The sequence below is a fragment of the Phoenix dactylifera genome, unplaced genomic scaffold, assembly GCF_009389715.1.
Source record: "Phoenix dactylifera cultivar Barhee BC4 unplaced genomic scaffold, palm_55x_up_171113_PBpolish2nd_filt_p 000432F, whole genome shotgun sequence".
NCBI classification, from domain to species: domain Eukaryota; kingdom Viridiplantae; phylum Streptophyta; class Magnoliopsida; order Arecales; family Arecaceae; genus Phoenix; species Phoenix dactylifera.
The window spans coordinates 1-16,836 of record NW_024067868.1 but is presented as its reverse complement, the minus strand read 5'-3'; the positions used below and the strand labels follow the sequence as shown (position 1 = coordinate 16,836).

Sequence of the window (16,836 nt, the reverse complement as noted above, 5' to 3'; positions counted from 1 at the left end):
GGGCCCACACGCGCGCCGCACGCGCTGCTCAGAGTCCTCTCCAGTTTTGTTTTTCACCCAAAATGCGTCTGCAGAATTAGGAGACACTCGCCTCATATGCCCAGGCTTCGGACCGAGTCTTTCTTATGTGGGACTATTAAGCCTCACACTCTTCCTACCATCGGACAAGAGCCGTCCTCGACTCTGATACCAAATGTTACGCCCCGCCTCTGCGGGGCACGTGCGGCACCCAGTTTCTACGTGGGGGCCACATAAGAGGGGAACATGGGGCTCCCCTGTAAGATATTGTCCAGTTTCGGGGCCCGTACACGCGCCGCACACACCGCTCAGATTTCTCTCCGGTTTTGTTTTCCACCCAAAACGCATCTACAGAATTAGGAAACACCCGCTTCAAATGCTCAGGCTCCGAATTGAGTCTTTCCGATGTGGGACTATTGGGCCTCATACCGGTGTGAGGCCCAATAGTCATTTTGGGTTGTCTTTTTGTTAATTTAACCAAATTGGAGCATGGGTTGATGTGTAAGATTGAAATGCAATATCTGTCAAAGGCTTTGCACTTTTTGATATTCTATATTTATAATGCTACATGGCACTCTTTTTCTCCATAAGAAACATTTTCTACGAGACACGGCATGAAGGGATTTGTGCAACTTGCAATACCGACGCCATATATGTGCAATGGTTAAATGTAGATTTGCTAAACCAACATTCTGTAGGTCCAGAAAATTCGAGGATTCTTTAATTTCGAGGATGCTCTCTTTCTTCACCAATATACGTGTTTAAAGGTTATAAAACTCCCACTATTCATTTTAATTTAATGATCAAATGCTATCCCTTTCTTTTGGCTTTTAGTGATGCATTCCACCTTAATCCACGCCGCGTGCACCACGCGCCACGCCAAGGCTCATTTGGCGTAGAGGTGAGAGATAAAACTGAAAACAAGGCGGACATGATGGCCCCACCGATATTGATTACATGCCAGTCACCCATTGGTTGAATGGAGCATGACATGTTAGAAAAGTCCATTCCGGTTCCGTAGGGTTTGGGAAAAGTCACCATCCCCCAACCCTCGTTTAGCTTGGAATATTAAAAGCATCGCAAAAATTTCTATCACCCGTCCCTTACGGTAGACATGCAAAGGAATATGCAACAAGATATTGGCTATAAAAGGCCTCAAACTCTCTCTCAACAACCACAAGAACCTTAAAACACCTTGGGCCTATCAGAACCTTAGCTATGGAATCTGTGTCATCTCCAAAATTCCTCTCCACCCTTCTTCTGTTTCTAATCCTTTCATTTCTTCTTGCCTTGGCATCAGCTTCACTTGCATCCCAAGGGAGGGCCCTCCTCCAGTGGAAAGCCAGCCTCCAGAGCCAAGGATCACTTGAATCTTGGAACCTCGATACCAATCCATGCAACTGGACTGGAATCACATGCAACATCACACGTCAAGGCCGACATGTGATCAGGGAGGTGAATCTGGCCCATATGGGTCTGGCAGGAACGCTGAATGGACTCAACTTCTCCGCCCTGTCATCACTTACTAGTCTCAACCTCACATTCAACGAGCTCCATGGAAGCATCCCTCCCACCATATCTGCTCTTTCGAAGCTCACCTCTCTTGATCTCTGTACTAATAACTTCATAGGGACAATTCCACTACAAATCAGCTCTTTGACAAAGCTCAACTCCTTCAATCTTAGCGACAATCAGATAAGCGGTTCCATCCCTCCTTGGCTAAGTAATATGACAAGGCTTAACTTCTTATACCTATCCCAGAATAACTTTTCAGGTACCATCCCTAAGGAATTAGGAAGGCTCGAGAGTCTCTTGGAGTTGACAATCTCCACCAACTATATAATAGGTTCCATCCCTCCTACTTTGGGAAATTTAACCCGGCTTCAATTATTGTATTGCTCCAACAACGGGATATCTGGCTCCATCCCTCCCGAATTAGGGAATCTCGTAAACCTGGTTTATTTAGACATGGGTAATAATAGTCTGACAGGTTTCATCCCTCTTAGCGTGGGAAACTGGACCAAGCTTAACTGGTTCAATCTTTGGGAGAATCATCTCTTTGGATCAATTCCTCACGAAATAGGAAATCTAGTAAAGTTAACTAGGCTATCACTCGCACAAAATAGTTTAGCAGGTTCCATCCCCACCAACTTAGGAAATTTAACCAAGCTTCAACTCTTGTACCTCTTTGAAAATCAGATCTCTGGACCAATTCCTCATGAAATAGGAAATCTAGCGGAGTTAATTGAGCTATCACTCTCATCAAACAATTTATCCGGTTCCATCCCCAGTTGGTTAGGAAATTTAACCAAGCTTAATATTATATACCTTTGGGGCAATCATCTCTCTGGATCTATTCCTCATGAAATAGGAAATCTAGTGAAGTTAACTGAGCTATCACTCGCACAAAATAGTTTAGCAGGTTCCATCCCCAACAACTTAGAAAATTTAACCAAGCTTGAACTCTTGTACCTCTTTGAAAATCAGATCTCTAGACCAATTCCTCATGAAATACAAAATTTGGTAAGCTTGAGATATTTGGATATCAATACCAACCTTTTAGATGGTTCCATCCCTGCTAGTGTCGGAAATTTAACCAAGCTTGAATTCTTGAACCTTTTTGAAAATCGGATCTCTGGACCAATTCCTCATGAATTAGGAAACTTGAGGAAGCTTAATACGTTGGCGCTATCCGCTAATCAAATGTCTGGCTCGATCCCTCCATCTTTTGGAAGCTTAACAAACCTTATTGATTTGCGCTTATTCTACAATCGACTATCTGGTTCTTTGCCTCGGGAATTTAACAATATTACAAATTTGAAAGTTCTCCTATTGTCGAACAATAGTTTTTCAGGCCATTTACCCCATGACATATGCAAAGGAGGAGTTCTATATTATCTCACATTGAACAACAACCATTTTGAAGGTCCAATTCCCAAAAGCTTGAAAAACTGTACAAGCCTAGGCAGAGTCCGACTCGAGCAGAACCAACTATCTGGGGATATATCTGAAAATCTTGGAGTGTATCCACATCTCTCGTACATCGATTTAAGCTTCAATAAATTGTCTGGTAAGCTCTCGCCAAATTGGGGAGGATGTCATAATTTGTCACTCTTAAGAATCTCCAGCAACAAGGTTACCGGAAGCATACCAGCAGAACTCGGAAAGTTGACTCGACTACAACAACTTGACCTTTCCTCGAACTATCTATTGGGAGAGATTCCAAAGGATCTGAGCAAGTTAACTAATCTCTATATCTTGACTTTGAGCAACAACCAACTTGTTGGAGAGGTATATCCAGAATTCGGAGAGCTATCTAATTTGGAGATTCTTGATCTGTCAGCAAATCAACTAAGAGGAAGGGTACCAAAACAATTAGGTAACTGTGTGCAACTTCAATCGCTAAAGCTTGGAAACAATCATTTAAATGGAAGCATTCCCTTTCAAATTGGAAATCTAGTAAACTTGCAAGACTTTCTGGATTTAAGCCACAACTCATTCACTGGAGAGATACCATCACAATTTGGCAAACTAGATAAGCTAGAAGTTCTGAACCTATCACACAATGAGCTAACCGGTCATGTTCCACCTTCTTTGAGTGATATGATGAGCTTGTTATTTGTAGACTTATCATACAATGAATTAGAAGGCCCACTGCCCAACAACAGAATTTTTCAGAATGCTCCAGTGGAGTGGTTCGCCCACAACAAGGGTTTGTGTGGTTCAGTGAAAGGTTTGCCTTCATGTGGCTTCCATACAACCAGCAAAGATGATTCAAATAAGCACCACAAACTTGTCTTGTTAATAACTGTTCCTAGTATCTTATCTTTATTTGTTGTATTTGTTTTGCTAATTCTGTGGAAGAAATATATGAGAAATGATGCAAGTATTGAAGAAGGTGGATTCTCTATTTGGAACTTTAATGGAGAAGATGCATACAATGGCATCATTCAAGCAACAGAGGATTTTGATGCCAAGTATTGCATTGGCACTGGAGCATTTTCTAGTGTTTACAAAGCACTGCTGCCAAGCGGCAAGTTGGTAGCTGTGAAGAAATTTCATGCATTAGAAATTGAAGACTCACCAAGCAAGCAAACTTTTTGGAATGAAATACGGGCACTACCCAGATTCAACATCGGAATATTGTGAAGCTTTATGGTTTTTGCTCCAATGCTCAACATAAGCTTCTTGTTTGTGAATACATGGAGAGAGGAAGCTTGGCAAATATTCTCGGAAGCGAAGGTGCCGCTGAATTAGATTGGTCTAAGAGAGTGGATGCTGTAAAATATATTGCTCATGCTCTATCATACATGCATCATGATTGCGCTCCGCCAATAGTGCACCGAGACATAACAAGTAATAATATTCTACTTGATTCAGAATACAAGGCTTGTATTTCGGACTTCGGTATTGCTAGACTTGTAAAGCCAGATTCATCTAATTGGAGTATGCTTGCAGGCACACGAGGATATTTGGCCCCAGGTATGCTGCAATTTCATTTTTCTAATGTAAGAACAATGGCCTTACAAAGTTGTTTATATTTTTTAATACATTGTTCAAGATATGTTAAGAGAATCTTTAGGTTTATCTCTATAGGAAAAAAAGGTAACATAGCTATGACCATGGTAAATTATCAATGCATTACACACTTCTATGCTCCTCAAAGAAATAGTACAAATTGTTTAATCAAAAACAGTTATTGTTTCTTTCTTGTTCTTACTAGGATTAGCTAATTACATGTTATTCTCCATGACATTCATGTGACCAAGTTGATATCTTCACTCGATGTATGCACTTTCCATTCACAAGAATTGCGTAATGAAGATATGGTTGTTTAACTTTTAATACTATTACATTTTCAAAGCTATAATTTGTACTATCCTATGTAATACATGGTAAACTATTGATTATATGATGACTTGCTTTTGTGGGGGACATACACAATTGAGAATGCTCTGAGCTTTTTGTATTAAATCAGATACCTTATGTTGCAGTTACAAGTGGACTCTAGAGTTAATTAAATTGATGAAACTAGCTCTATTAGAAGTGCTTGACAATAAAAATTTGATTATATTTTTTTTCTTGTCTATTTCAGAGCTTGCTTACACAATGAGGGTTACTGAAAAATGTGATGTATATAGTTTTGGAGTAGTAGCACTTGAGATTGTAATGGGAAAGCATCCAGGAGATCTCATCTCTACTTTATCTTCTCCAGTCGGTGAAAACACCTTTTTGAAAGATATATTAGACCCGCGACTACCACTTCCTACAACTCAAGCTGCAAATGAGTTAGTTGCAATAGTTGTGACAGCATTTCAGTGTTTGGATAACAACCCGCATTCTCGTCCAACGATGCGAAATGTATCTCAACAGCTATCTACCATCAGGGCACAACCAAACTCCCAACCTTTGGACATGATTAAGTTATGTCACCTAATCCATGTGAAGGTATGATAGAAAATATATATTTTGCCAAAAATAGCCATCATTTAATATACAGTTTATCTCCTTTTTATAGTTCAAAAGAGTTAGCAGAACTTGATTCTCTTGTTTATATATTGTACAGATAAGTTATTTATGCAGTAGATTCATATCAACCAACGGATAGATCCGTTCATGCTTTTATTATTGGAAATTGTAAAGTTATCTTCATTGAGTTGTCACAACAATTAATTTATACTTAAGCATTTTATTGACCTGGTCAAACTGGAAAAATTATTGCCTAATATGGCCATGCTTGTAGCCCGTCACAACCGCTGATTCCTATGATGATGGGCATATTCCATGAATAAAGCCCACAAAAATCAACGGCAGTGATTGGCTGCCTGTGCGCCGTGGTGCATGCTGTGTAGGTAATATTATCTTGTCAATCTGGCACAATATAAACCTGCCAACCATAGGAATTGTATTTCCCACACACTCACATTTACCAAGAAAATATGAGAACTGGTATGTTTTTGTTAGGAATTTTGGGGAAAAAATGCAGTGGGCCGTTTAGTTTAGGTTAGTTGTTGTCTTGATGCTCCGTTTAATTGTACTGGATCAAATTTTATTCATTAGACCGGTGTTGGATTGTATGGTTTCTTGGGCTTGGACATCCCATGTCCCCCTTTCGTCTCCTCTAGTTATCTTTGCTTTTTTCTTTCTTTTTTTGCTTTCTCATTCCTTTGCTTTGATTTGTACTTCATTTTATTTATCAATAAAACAATAAAATAGGTTTTATTAATTTGCTCAAAAAATAATGATATTTGTAATGTAGGATTTGAAGTTTGAGATTCAACTATGTAGTCATACGTGACTTTAGCGGTGGAAATGCATCAATATTTGCTAATGAATTAATAGTTAAACTTTTTTTGTTGAAAAGAAAAAAGTTTAACAATTTGAGCTTAAAAATTTACTAGAAAAGAAAACTGAGCTTGCAAAACTAAATAAAACTTTAGGCTCAATTTGATAATAACCGGCCACAAACAAGTCAAGTTTGGATTTCTATATATATAGCTAGGTAGATGGATAGATGTGTTGATAAATATATATAGGCGCGTGCGCGCGCGTGTGTATATATATATATATATATATATATATATATATATATATATATATATATATATATATATATATATATATATATATATGCATATTTATGTATGTAAATGTATATATACAAATCTAAGCTGCTTACCGGTTTACTACTACTCGACTCATTTGTATTCCTTCTCTCCAACCATCCAACTTATCCCTGGACTAAGGAAAAGACAACCATTGCTTAGAAGGTGGCGCTCATACCATATTTCATTGATGAAAAATAAAACGAAAAGAAAGGAGCAATGTAGAAAGAATGTTGTATTATACTCAAGTAACTGTACAAAATTTTTTGTAGAAATCATAGTTAATAAAATTATGATGCACCAATATTAATACTCAAGTTGTATTAAAATTAAAAAGTTTAATACTAGTAAAAACCTCAAGGCTCAATCCATCTCCCGTGCCACCGCCAGCCAATGGCAATCGACTAAAGAATACAACAAGAAAGGATTAGAATTGAGGTTTCTTTTGGGCAACAGTCGGCCCAACGGTCACTGATGCCTTATTTCTAGAATTGACTAGTCTTGGGTGGGCCCACCTACACCTCTCCCTCTCCATCCCATCAATCCAATCACGACCGTTCGATTGGTCGATCAGATGGCTGACACTTCATGGCCTGCCAGATCTCAAGAACGGATCAGATTGTTTTGATATCCAGTGGGTTTCTTGGTCTTTCGGTAATTGTGCCGAAGGATGTTGGGGGCCCACCGTGGACCAAGGTGGTTTTCTGAAGGGAATGAAAGGGAGGGAGAGGAAGAGTTGCAGAAGAGCAGCCGCGTTTTTCTTGTATTCAACGCCGAACAATGTCAGTTCTTTATTACCCAACTCTATCGTTTTTCTTTTTATGACCTTTTGTAATTCTTTTGTTTTCATTTGAGAACGTTACATGTTTCTTCTCCTTGTTTACGTTTTCTGTTTTACAAGTATGTTGTTTTTCTGGAATAGTGGAATAAATATGCTGCTCGTTGGGATTTTTGAATCTATGTTTGATGAGAATTGAGGATTCGATTATTTATTCTTGGTTTAATCCTGAAAAAATGGACACTAAGGGTGAAACATGAGTTATGTTTGATGTGTTGTTTCTTGGATATAGGAAGTTGCTTGTTTTAATGGTTTTCTTAATTTTTGGTTGGGGTTTTCAAGTATGGTGGTGTTTAAGAATCAGCAAGGTGCTTTCTGGAAAGAATTGAAGGTTGTGATGGGCCTTAAAGAGTAGCGTTGTGATGAACAAGAGTGTCTTTGCCTCGACACTATCCATCCAAGCCATGTCAAATCCTTTATGCATATTTTAGATATTTTTAAAGCTCTAAAATTTTAAGAATTAATAACCTTTAATATACCAATCTCATTTTGGCTCAAATTTCATCAAGACCCTAGGAAAGAATGGAAAAACTTGTTCAATCTGCATTCTCTCGTACACCTCCCCTTGAAGCTCTTGGTTTCTCTCTTGACTATGTGCGCGCAAAGTCCAAGCAACACAACTTGTCACTTGCACTAAATTAGTCGCCATACCCACTGCATTGATCTTGAAATTTGTTAAGAATTATTCAATATATCATGGACCTAAGTTTTATTTTGTCCAAGTTTAAATTGTGGGTTACCCGCTAAGTTAAGGAAAATGAGGGGCCTTAATCAATGACTAGTTGTCAAAAACAGAGATGGGTGTTTGGTGGAGTCCGAATCAAGAATATATAAAGAAAAAAGGTGGTTTGTGACACTTCTATGAAGGCAAACCCAGTGACCACATCGTGTCGCTGAATTCCCCTTATTTATTATCCATGTTCTAGTCCTTTCATGACCCCCAACCCAAATAGTCTAGATTATCTCAGTTAATCCAAAAACGTTTCCAAAAAAGTTTCCAATATTAAATATCATTAATCTTTTGTGTTGTTTGTTTGCAGAATGAGGAAGCCTGTTGAGCCTGTTGAAAATATTCTAGTAGAAGGTGACAGGAGTGTGGAAATACGGAGTTGGGCGCAATCGATATTTGCAAAACAAGAAGTGCAATATATTCAGTCAAAAGAAAACAATCTTTGCGAGCTCGATACATATATGGTTTTATTTTTTTTCTAACAAATTTAACGGCGTGGTTTGTTCGTGACTACAGGCACAAATTTCTCCATATTCTTCATTGTAGGTCACTATCCAGTCCATCATGTATGCCTCTTCATATTGAGCATTTGACGACTATATTAAATAAGTTCATGCTTTGGTTAATAATTTTGTTATGCACTTCATAACTAATATGAAAATTACTCTAAGCTGTGATCTTTATACTCAGATATAGTTCCGAACTTTTCTTATGGAACGGACAAATCCTTTGCAATTCTTTCTTATCTATATCCAAATTTTAATGTACTCAAAACTTCCTCGATATTAAATTTTCTTCTCTTGAACCATCTTTAATTACCACAGCAATACTAGTTCAATGAATAAATAATTTTGCCACCTGATCCATGTCAAGGTCTGGTAGAAACTAGATATTTTGCCAAAAATAGCCATCATTTAATATATAGTTTATCTCCTTTTTTTGGTTCAAGAGAGTTAGCAGAACATGATTCTCTTGTTTATCTATTGTACAGATAAGTTCTTTATGCAGTAGATTCATATCAACTTCCCTTCATGCTTTTATTACTGGAAATTGTAAAATTATCTTCACTGAGTTGTCACAACAATTAATTTATACTCAAGCATTTTATTGACCTGGTTAATCTGGAAAAGAATCCATAGGAATTGCCAACCGAAGGAATTGTGTTTTCCATGGAGCGATATACTTGTAAACGTGCACTCACATTTACCAAGAAAGTATGAGAATTTTGGGACAAAAATGCAGTGGGCCATTTATAGTTGGGCTAGTTGTTGTCTCGATGCTCTGTTTAAATTAGAATTGTCCTGGATTAGATTTTTTTTTTTATTGAACTGGTATTGGATTGTATGGTTTCTTGGGTTTGGACATCCTGTATCCCCCCTTGGTCTCCTCTAGTTATCTTTGTTTTTTCCTTTCTTTTTTTGCTTTCTCATGTCTTGGCTTCGATTTGTACTTCATGTTATGTATCAATAAAATAATATAATAGGTTTCATTAATTTGTTCAAAACTATAATGATATTTGTAATATAGGATTTGAAGTTTGAGATTCAATTATGTAGTCATACGTGACCATAGTAATGGAAATGCATCAATATTTGCTAATGAATTAATAGTTAAACATTTTTGTAGAAAAGAAAAGAGTTTAACAGTTTGAGCTTGAAAATTTGCTAAAAAAAGGAAATTGAGCTTAAAAAACTAAATAAAAGTTTAGACTCAAATTAATAACATGCCGGTCAATTAAACAAACAAGACAAGTTTGGATTTTTATATATATAGCTAGGTAGATGGATGGATGGATAGATAGATGTATATATATATATATATATATATATATATATATATATATATATATATATATATATATATATATATATGTATATATGTGTATATATATATGTGTGTGTGTACAAACCCAAGCAGTTTACTAATTTACTACTACTCGACTCATTTGTATTCCTTCTCCCTAACTATCCAAGTTAGCCCTCGACCAAGGAAAAGACAACCATTGCTTGGAAGGTGGCACTCCTACCATATTTCCTTAATGAAATATAAAATGAAAAAAAAAAAGAGCAATGTAGAAAGAATGTTGTATTATACTCAAGTAATTGTACAAAATATTTTGTAGAACTCATAGTTAATAAAATTACGATGCACCAAAATTCGTACTCAAGTGGTATTAAAATTAAAAAAAATACTAGTAAAAACACAATCCAAGTATTGCAACTTTATAGGATTACCTCAAGGCTCAATACACCAGACATCCATATGATGTCTCCTACCATAACTTGCATGTCCAAGTTCATCTAAGCCCCTAAATTCCCTGGCAATATCAGGTGCTCGACCTAATAACATCTTTTAATTTCCCCCTCACGAAATCAAGCCCTGCATACTCCTTGCTCAGCGGTCAGTGCAAACAAGCAAACAATATCCAAAAATTCCATTCAAAGGGCTCTTTCCTTTGACCTTATCGTATGCATGACCGCAGTTATATATGAGCTAATCACCTATGAGATTGATTCCTAATTTATGCTTCTTGTGCAGTCAATTAGTCCTAGCTTGTTCCAAGATCGAAAGTTGATGTTGTATGATGGGTTTAATCTCAGATTTATTTCACAGGAGTTAATCTACAAACTGTTTCTGTTACGTGCGCTACAATATATGAAAACAACCCACCGCCGGTGAATGCAGGTTGATTTCATCTGTTCGATGAGCGAATCCGCAATTGTGCATCAACCCCTTTCATAGTTCCAGTGAGCCATTGGGAGATAGGTATATGTACTGCTTTAGGGAGAGAGCTTTGTTAGGGTCACCTGGAGTTCTTTCTTGACAAGATCTATATCTAGGGAAATGAACTACGAAAGTTGGAGAAGAAAGAGATTGGAGATAGAAGAATATGGACATTGTAATTTACAAAAGTTGTAGCAACCCTTTCTGGCTGCTTCACTTGGTGGTTGAATTGGGTTCATCCACTTTACTCATTCTCTTCACTTGACAAGAGATGTGATTTTAAATGGAAAAATAGATGGTTATGGCTTTAATGTATAGTCAACCATGTTAAATTATTGATGGATTTTTTTTCACGAGTGAACGATTGATCAAATTATTTTTATTCAAGTAAAAAATTTATTCAGCCAAGTAGCGATAATTGGTTCTTTGCTCTATTAGTGCTTCAGTTGCTACTATTATTATGTGTTGTTGCGCAACCAAGTATCTATGTCACGAGTGTTAGAAAACCCCGATCATGCGCTGAAATTTAAAAAAAATTCAGATGCAGCGGAAGAGGCATGCGCGGGATCAACCGTTCATCGCATGAATGTTGTTCAAAAACCGTTCGTAGATAGATAAGGATTAAAAACTTTTTAAAACATTAGAAGATCAGATCTTCACCTTGTGCGGGTAGATGATCACCGCAAACTGATGATCGTGGTTTTGGATGAAGGTTCGCTTGAAGCCGTTCAAGTGCCCGGCCTCTACGGGTATCCATACGAAGCAGGAACCGATCCAAGCTTTCTATTTCCCCGGGGCGCTAGCTCCCTTGCAGAGATAACTTTGATGGCTGATCTCCTCTCTCTTTCTTTCAACTCTTGAATGTGCTTGAGAGGAAGAAGAAGAAGGATGAAGAAAAGAAGAGGAACGAAGCCCCTGCAGCCCACTTCCTTTTTCCTGCGTTGGAACCAAGGAGGAGGAAGAAGGGGACCGCCAACACCTTGTCTTTTGCTTCCCTTGCTTGCGGCTGAAAACCAAGGAGAAGGAGGAGGAGGCCACGGCTGAGGAGAAGAGGGATTCACACAAATTAGGTCAGCCCCCAAGCCTCCTCTTAAATAGCATCTAGGGCTCCTACAAGTTAGGAGCCCTTGATCCATTACCAAGAGGGGCGTCGGCCCCTCTTGTGTTGCCGCACCAAAGAAGCAAAGGAGGAGGGGCGTGAGCCCTGATGAGAGCACAAAAGTGCAATCATCGTACTACCATAATTAGTATTATAGTTAATTTTTAATAATAAAATTAATTAATTAACATTGTATTTGTGTTTGAGTGCAAGGAGTCCAAAAGACCCAATAACATTGGGTTTGAGTCCAATGCGCGGCAGCCCGAGCTCAATTCAAGTCCGGCCAGTCCATGCGATCACGAGAGACCCCAGCTCATTCCATGATCCAGCCTCCCACACCCGGACTGCAAGTATGATGCAAGCCGTAATCCAGCCGCATCCGTCTCCTCCTAGCATCCCACGAAGCTCGCGCCGTTCCGAGTCCGCCTCTTCCGCGTCCCAGCCGCCCGTGATCCCGGGATCCAGCCTCCCACGTCCGCTCCTCCCCACCAGCCACGGGTCATCGCCTCCTCACAGCATCCCGTGGCAGCCTCCAAATGATCCGCAGTGCCCCACGGATCCGCAAATCCCAGCCCGTGCGGAAACAGGGGAGAAGAGAGGATCACGCGTCCGTTTCTCCTCCAGCCGAATCCAAACCATGATCTTCAGTCAATCCTTCCGTGATCCCAGTCTCCACCGCGCGGCCGTGGTCGGCTCCTCCAGCAATCTCGCGTCCGTGAAAGAAGCCCCAACATCCTTCCTCTTCCGCGTGCAATCCCGGACGATTCGCCTCCCAGCAAGGAAGATCTCAGCAGCCCACCTTCCTTCACAGCCGTGGCATCCGTCCCAGCTTCCAATCCGGTGATCCCGAAATCCCAGCACCCGAAGAAGGAAGCCCCAGCCGTGATCCAATCTCCGGCGATCCCGCACCGCGTCCTCACCGCGTCTGCCATCTCCCTTCCGCATCAGGCGTCCGTCCGCGGCTATAAGAAGAGAAGGAGGAAGAGGGAAGGGGGTGTGCTCGGTGGAATCCAAGATGGGATAGAGAAGTGTGCTCAGGTGGGGGGTGGGAACCAAGAGAGGAGAGCTCTCGGGTGGTGCTGTGTTGAGCCAAAGAAACAGAGGAGGAACAGGGGGTGCTCGGCTCGGTTGGAGGAAGTGTTGATGCTCTGTTTTCAAACAGAGCCAGTGCTTTGTTTTGTTTTTTTATTCTTTTTCTTTTCTTTTCATGTTTAGTTTTATTTTTAAGGGCAATGTTTATGTTTATTGTTATTTTATTTAAGAGCAATGTGTTTTGAGTAGTTTTATTGAGAACAATGTTTTAAGTTTTAACTTTAGAGAATTTTATTCAGTGGAGTGTTTTACTTTTAAGATTTTATTTATGCTGAAATTTAATTTCTTTTATGCAATACATTAATCTTCTTTTATGAAATTTATGTTTGCTTCAATCCTCTTAGTTCATCCATTTTAATTTTATGCCAGAGCTTTATTTTCATTAAAAAATGCTTTTTGAATCTGAGTACATGTCGTCTAGTTAATTTCAATTAAAAATCATTCTCCGGTAGACTAGAGATTCCATCATCATCCCCGATATAATGTTTTTCTTCTATTATTCAAAAATCGCTTTTGAATCCGAGTGAACGTTTTTATTTTTAAGCAACTCCAATCGCCTCCCTGTGGATCGACCTCTTACAACCACTATTCCTCGAGTAAACCAGGTAAGAGTAAATTAAATTAACTTTTGTTCGTCGGTTCTAACAACGATCTGTCTAGCATATTTTTAGGTGGACAGGAATTAGACGAACAAATTTTGGCGCCGTTGCCGGGGAGGCAAATCGAGAAGTAAGAACGATCACGAAGATCAAATTGGATTTGGATGCCCGGAGTGAACGCACTCCGGTAGTAAGTTTTATTTTTATTATTTGATTATTTTTAGTTAATAATTTCGTAGTTATTAAATTCTGAAATTGAAATTCGAAAAAAAAATTTCAAAAAAAATAAATAAATAAATAAATAAATAATAAAATAAAAAATATTTCAAAATTCAAAAATTCAAAAATTAAATTCAAAATTGAATTCTGAAATTTGAAATTTGAAATTTAATTTAAATTTAAAAATATATTAAAAAATTCAAAAAAAAATAAAAAAAATCTATATTATTTTGCTAGTAATTGATAAGGCGCAATCCCCCGAGGTGATCATACCTCTATTGGGACTCCTCACGGAGTAATCTCCAGAGCTTATTCAACGGGCATTCGGAGATTGACTGACGCATAAGAATTGTGTTTAGTTTACATTCAAGTTATTGCTATATATAAAAAAATAATAAAAAAATAATAAATAAAAATAAAAATTATATAAAAAAATAAAAAAAAATTTATTGATTGCTCATTTAATCAATACAACCTAATGACATTGCATAAACTTTAAAAAAAAATATTGATTATTTGCTGCATTAGTATTAAGCATTTGCATAAAGTAATTAAGGGCAAAACGATTAAAAAGATAAGGTCGGAAAGTCATTACCTGTCCTTAGCCCAAAAATCACCACCTTGCATATTTATCCTAAGCCAATTAAATTAAAATCAATTAGACGTTGGCCTTAAGGTTTTCGAGCTCAATTAGGCTCTTGGAAAGAAGCAGCTGAAAGCCACTCCAGTGAGAATTTAGTAATTGGTGATGTCTAGGAAAGTTTTACAACAGTGAGAACTGTTACGGGTATTGTGGTATCGGTGTATCCCTTCTGGCACCACCACACACCCCGGGACTTTCCTGGTCACTGATTACTGGATTGCTTAACTGGTAAGCTCAAGCTTAATCTGAAAGGGAGATTAGGAGCTGTCTAATCTAGGAGAGAATTTCAGGAACTTTTTAACCTGATACATCTCTGTGCAACTAGATTAAGAAGCTACTAAACCTCACTTAGTTCTAAGACTAATAGGGTCAAATTGTTGTGTGGTGTTGGTTGTGGTCATCTGTGTCTAGCCCTTCTCTTCTTTTAGGATTTCGTTCATTGTAGGAGTCGAATCTAATTAAGTTGTGGAAAATGTATGCATGGTAGAAGGTCATTAAGGGATAAGTTAACCCCATTTGATCCTGAGATTGACAGAACTTTTCATCACAACTGCGAACTGTAAACCAACCGTCGATCTCTACAATGGGTGAACATATTAGACCCTAAATGAATTGTTTGCACCCGCATCCGCTAGTCCCCTACTTGCATAGTATTACCATCAATAATGCAGCCCATTTGAAATTCGGGCTGCAACAATAACATGTTACCCAAGTTTCATGGGTTGAGAGTGAACAACCCTATATTCATCTAAACAATTTTGACAATCTGTCAAACGTTTAGAAATCAAAACTTAGATGAAAGGGTATTAATTGAGGTTGTTTCCCATGACTTTAGAGGATCGTGCTGCTGCATGGCTGTATTCCCCTTGCTTCAAATTCCATCACATCATGGGAACAACTATCTAAGAAGTTCATGGCTAAGTTCTATCCTATGGTAAAGACTGAAAAATTAAGGATGCCATAAGAACTTTTAGAGGAAAATCTGAGGAGGAATTTCCCAACTTTGGAAAAGATTCCATGACTTGTTGGTCACATGCCCAACCATGGCTTGATAAGGCTGATCTGGTCCCACTTCTTTTATAAAGGACTACCTCCAGCACATAGAAACATGATGAGTCCATGCACAAGGGTAGGTTCATGAAACCAACCCCGGATCAAGCCTATGAATTTCTTGTTGACTTAGCTGAAAATGCCCAAAATTGGGAGTAGCTATGGTGAGGAAGTAATTAGAGATGAGTTTGGGTCTAGAAAACCAGGTAATTATGAAATAAAAGCAGACCCAGAACTCAAAAATGTCATGTCCAATCTGGTGGCTGGAATGAACAACTGAGTAAAAGTTTGATGCTTTCACTGTTTCCACTAGTTCGAGTTCATACAAAGAGTCAAATCCCGTCATGAAAGTGGATCACGAGTCATATAGTTTGTTGTTTTGTGTAACAGTCCTGAGCATCTAGTGGAGTGCTGCCCTAGTCTGCCTAACATAAAGGCGAGCAAGCAATGCTCTAAATTCATATAGTGCCTTTAAGAGCCCACTCCCACTCGTTCAGCCCAGTTTACCACCCTGATAATAGGTTCCACCCAAATTTCTCATACAAGCAAAATGAACCTATTCAGCATCAAGGTGGTCCACCAGGTTTTCAGAACAACTTCCCAGGATAGGTCCACACAATGAACCAACCTTTGGTTCCATCTGTACCGCCTTATAATGCCCCTATCCCACAGCAACCTTCACAATTAGAAACCATGATGGCTAATATGAATGAAACAACAACAAGATTTTATCAAGCAACAACAACAGACCAATACAGCCCAAGCCCAGACTAACCAATTCCATGCGCAAGCAATTGCAAAACTTGAGGTTAGTCTGAGCCAAATAGCTAACTCTCTAGGGGATAGGAAGAAAGGTGAACTACCTAGTCAACCAGTGCCTAACCCTAGTAGACAACAAAATCAAGGTCAGATAGGTCAGTATCAAATCAATTCTAATGGAAATCCGACCTATGAAGTCCAGGCAATTACCACTTTAAGGTCTGGCAAGCAAGTGGACAATAAAGTCCAACTTCCTGAAAATGAAAAAAAAATAAAACTGAATCCGATAAGAACCCTATTCAGAAGAGGGGTCAAGAACAGGACAAACCGGAAAAGAGGGAAGAACCCATAGAAACATACAAACCCAAGGTTCCCTTTCCCAGTAGACTTCAGACTCCAAGAAACAATCTAACTTTGATGAAATCATGGAAGTCTTTAAAACTGTTCAAATAAATATACC

The 16,836-nt window shown here is 38.6% G+C and overlaps 1 protein-coding gene across 1 annotated transcript; it reads left to right on the top strand.

The window, feature by feature from the left end:
• Positions 1–1,209: 1,209 nt before the first annotated feature.
• Positions 1,210–8,804, top strand: LOC120106016 (probable leucine-rich repeat receptor-like protein kinase At1g35710). The gene is made up of 2 exons (XM_039118853.1): positions 1,210–4,500; positions 8,502–8,804. The coding sequence occupies exon 1, from the start codon at positions 1,237–1,239 to the stop codon at positions 4,165–4,167; it is 2,931 nt and encodes a 976-aa protein (XP_038974781.1). The 5' UTR covers positions 1,210–1,236; the 3' UTR covers positions 4,168–4,500; positions 8,502–8,804.
• The last annotated feature ends 8,032 nt before the right edge of the window (positions 8,805–16,836 follow it).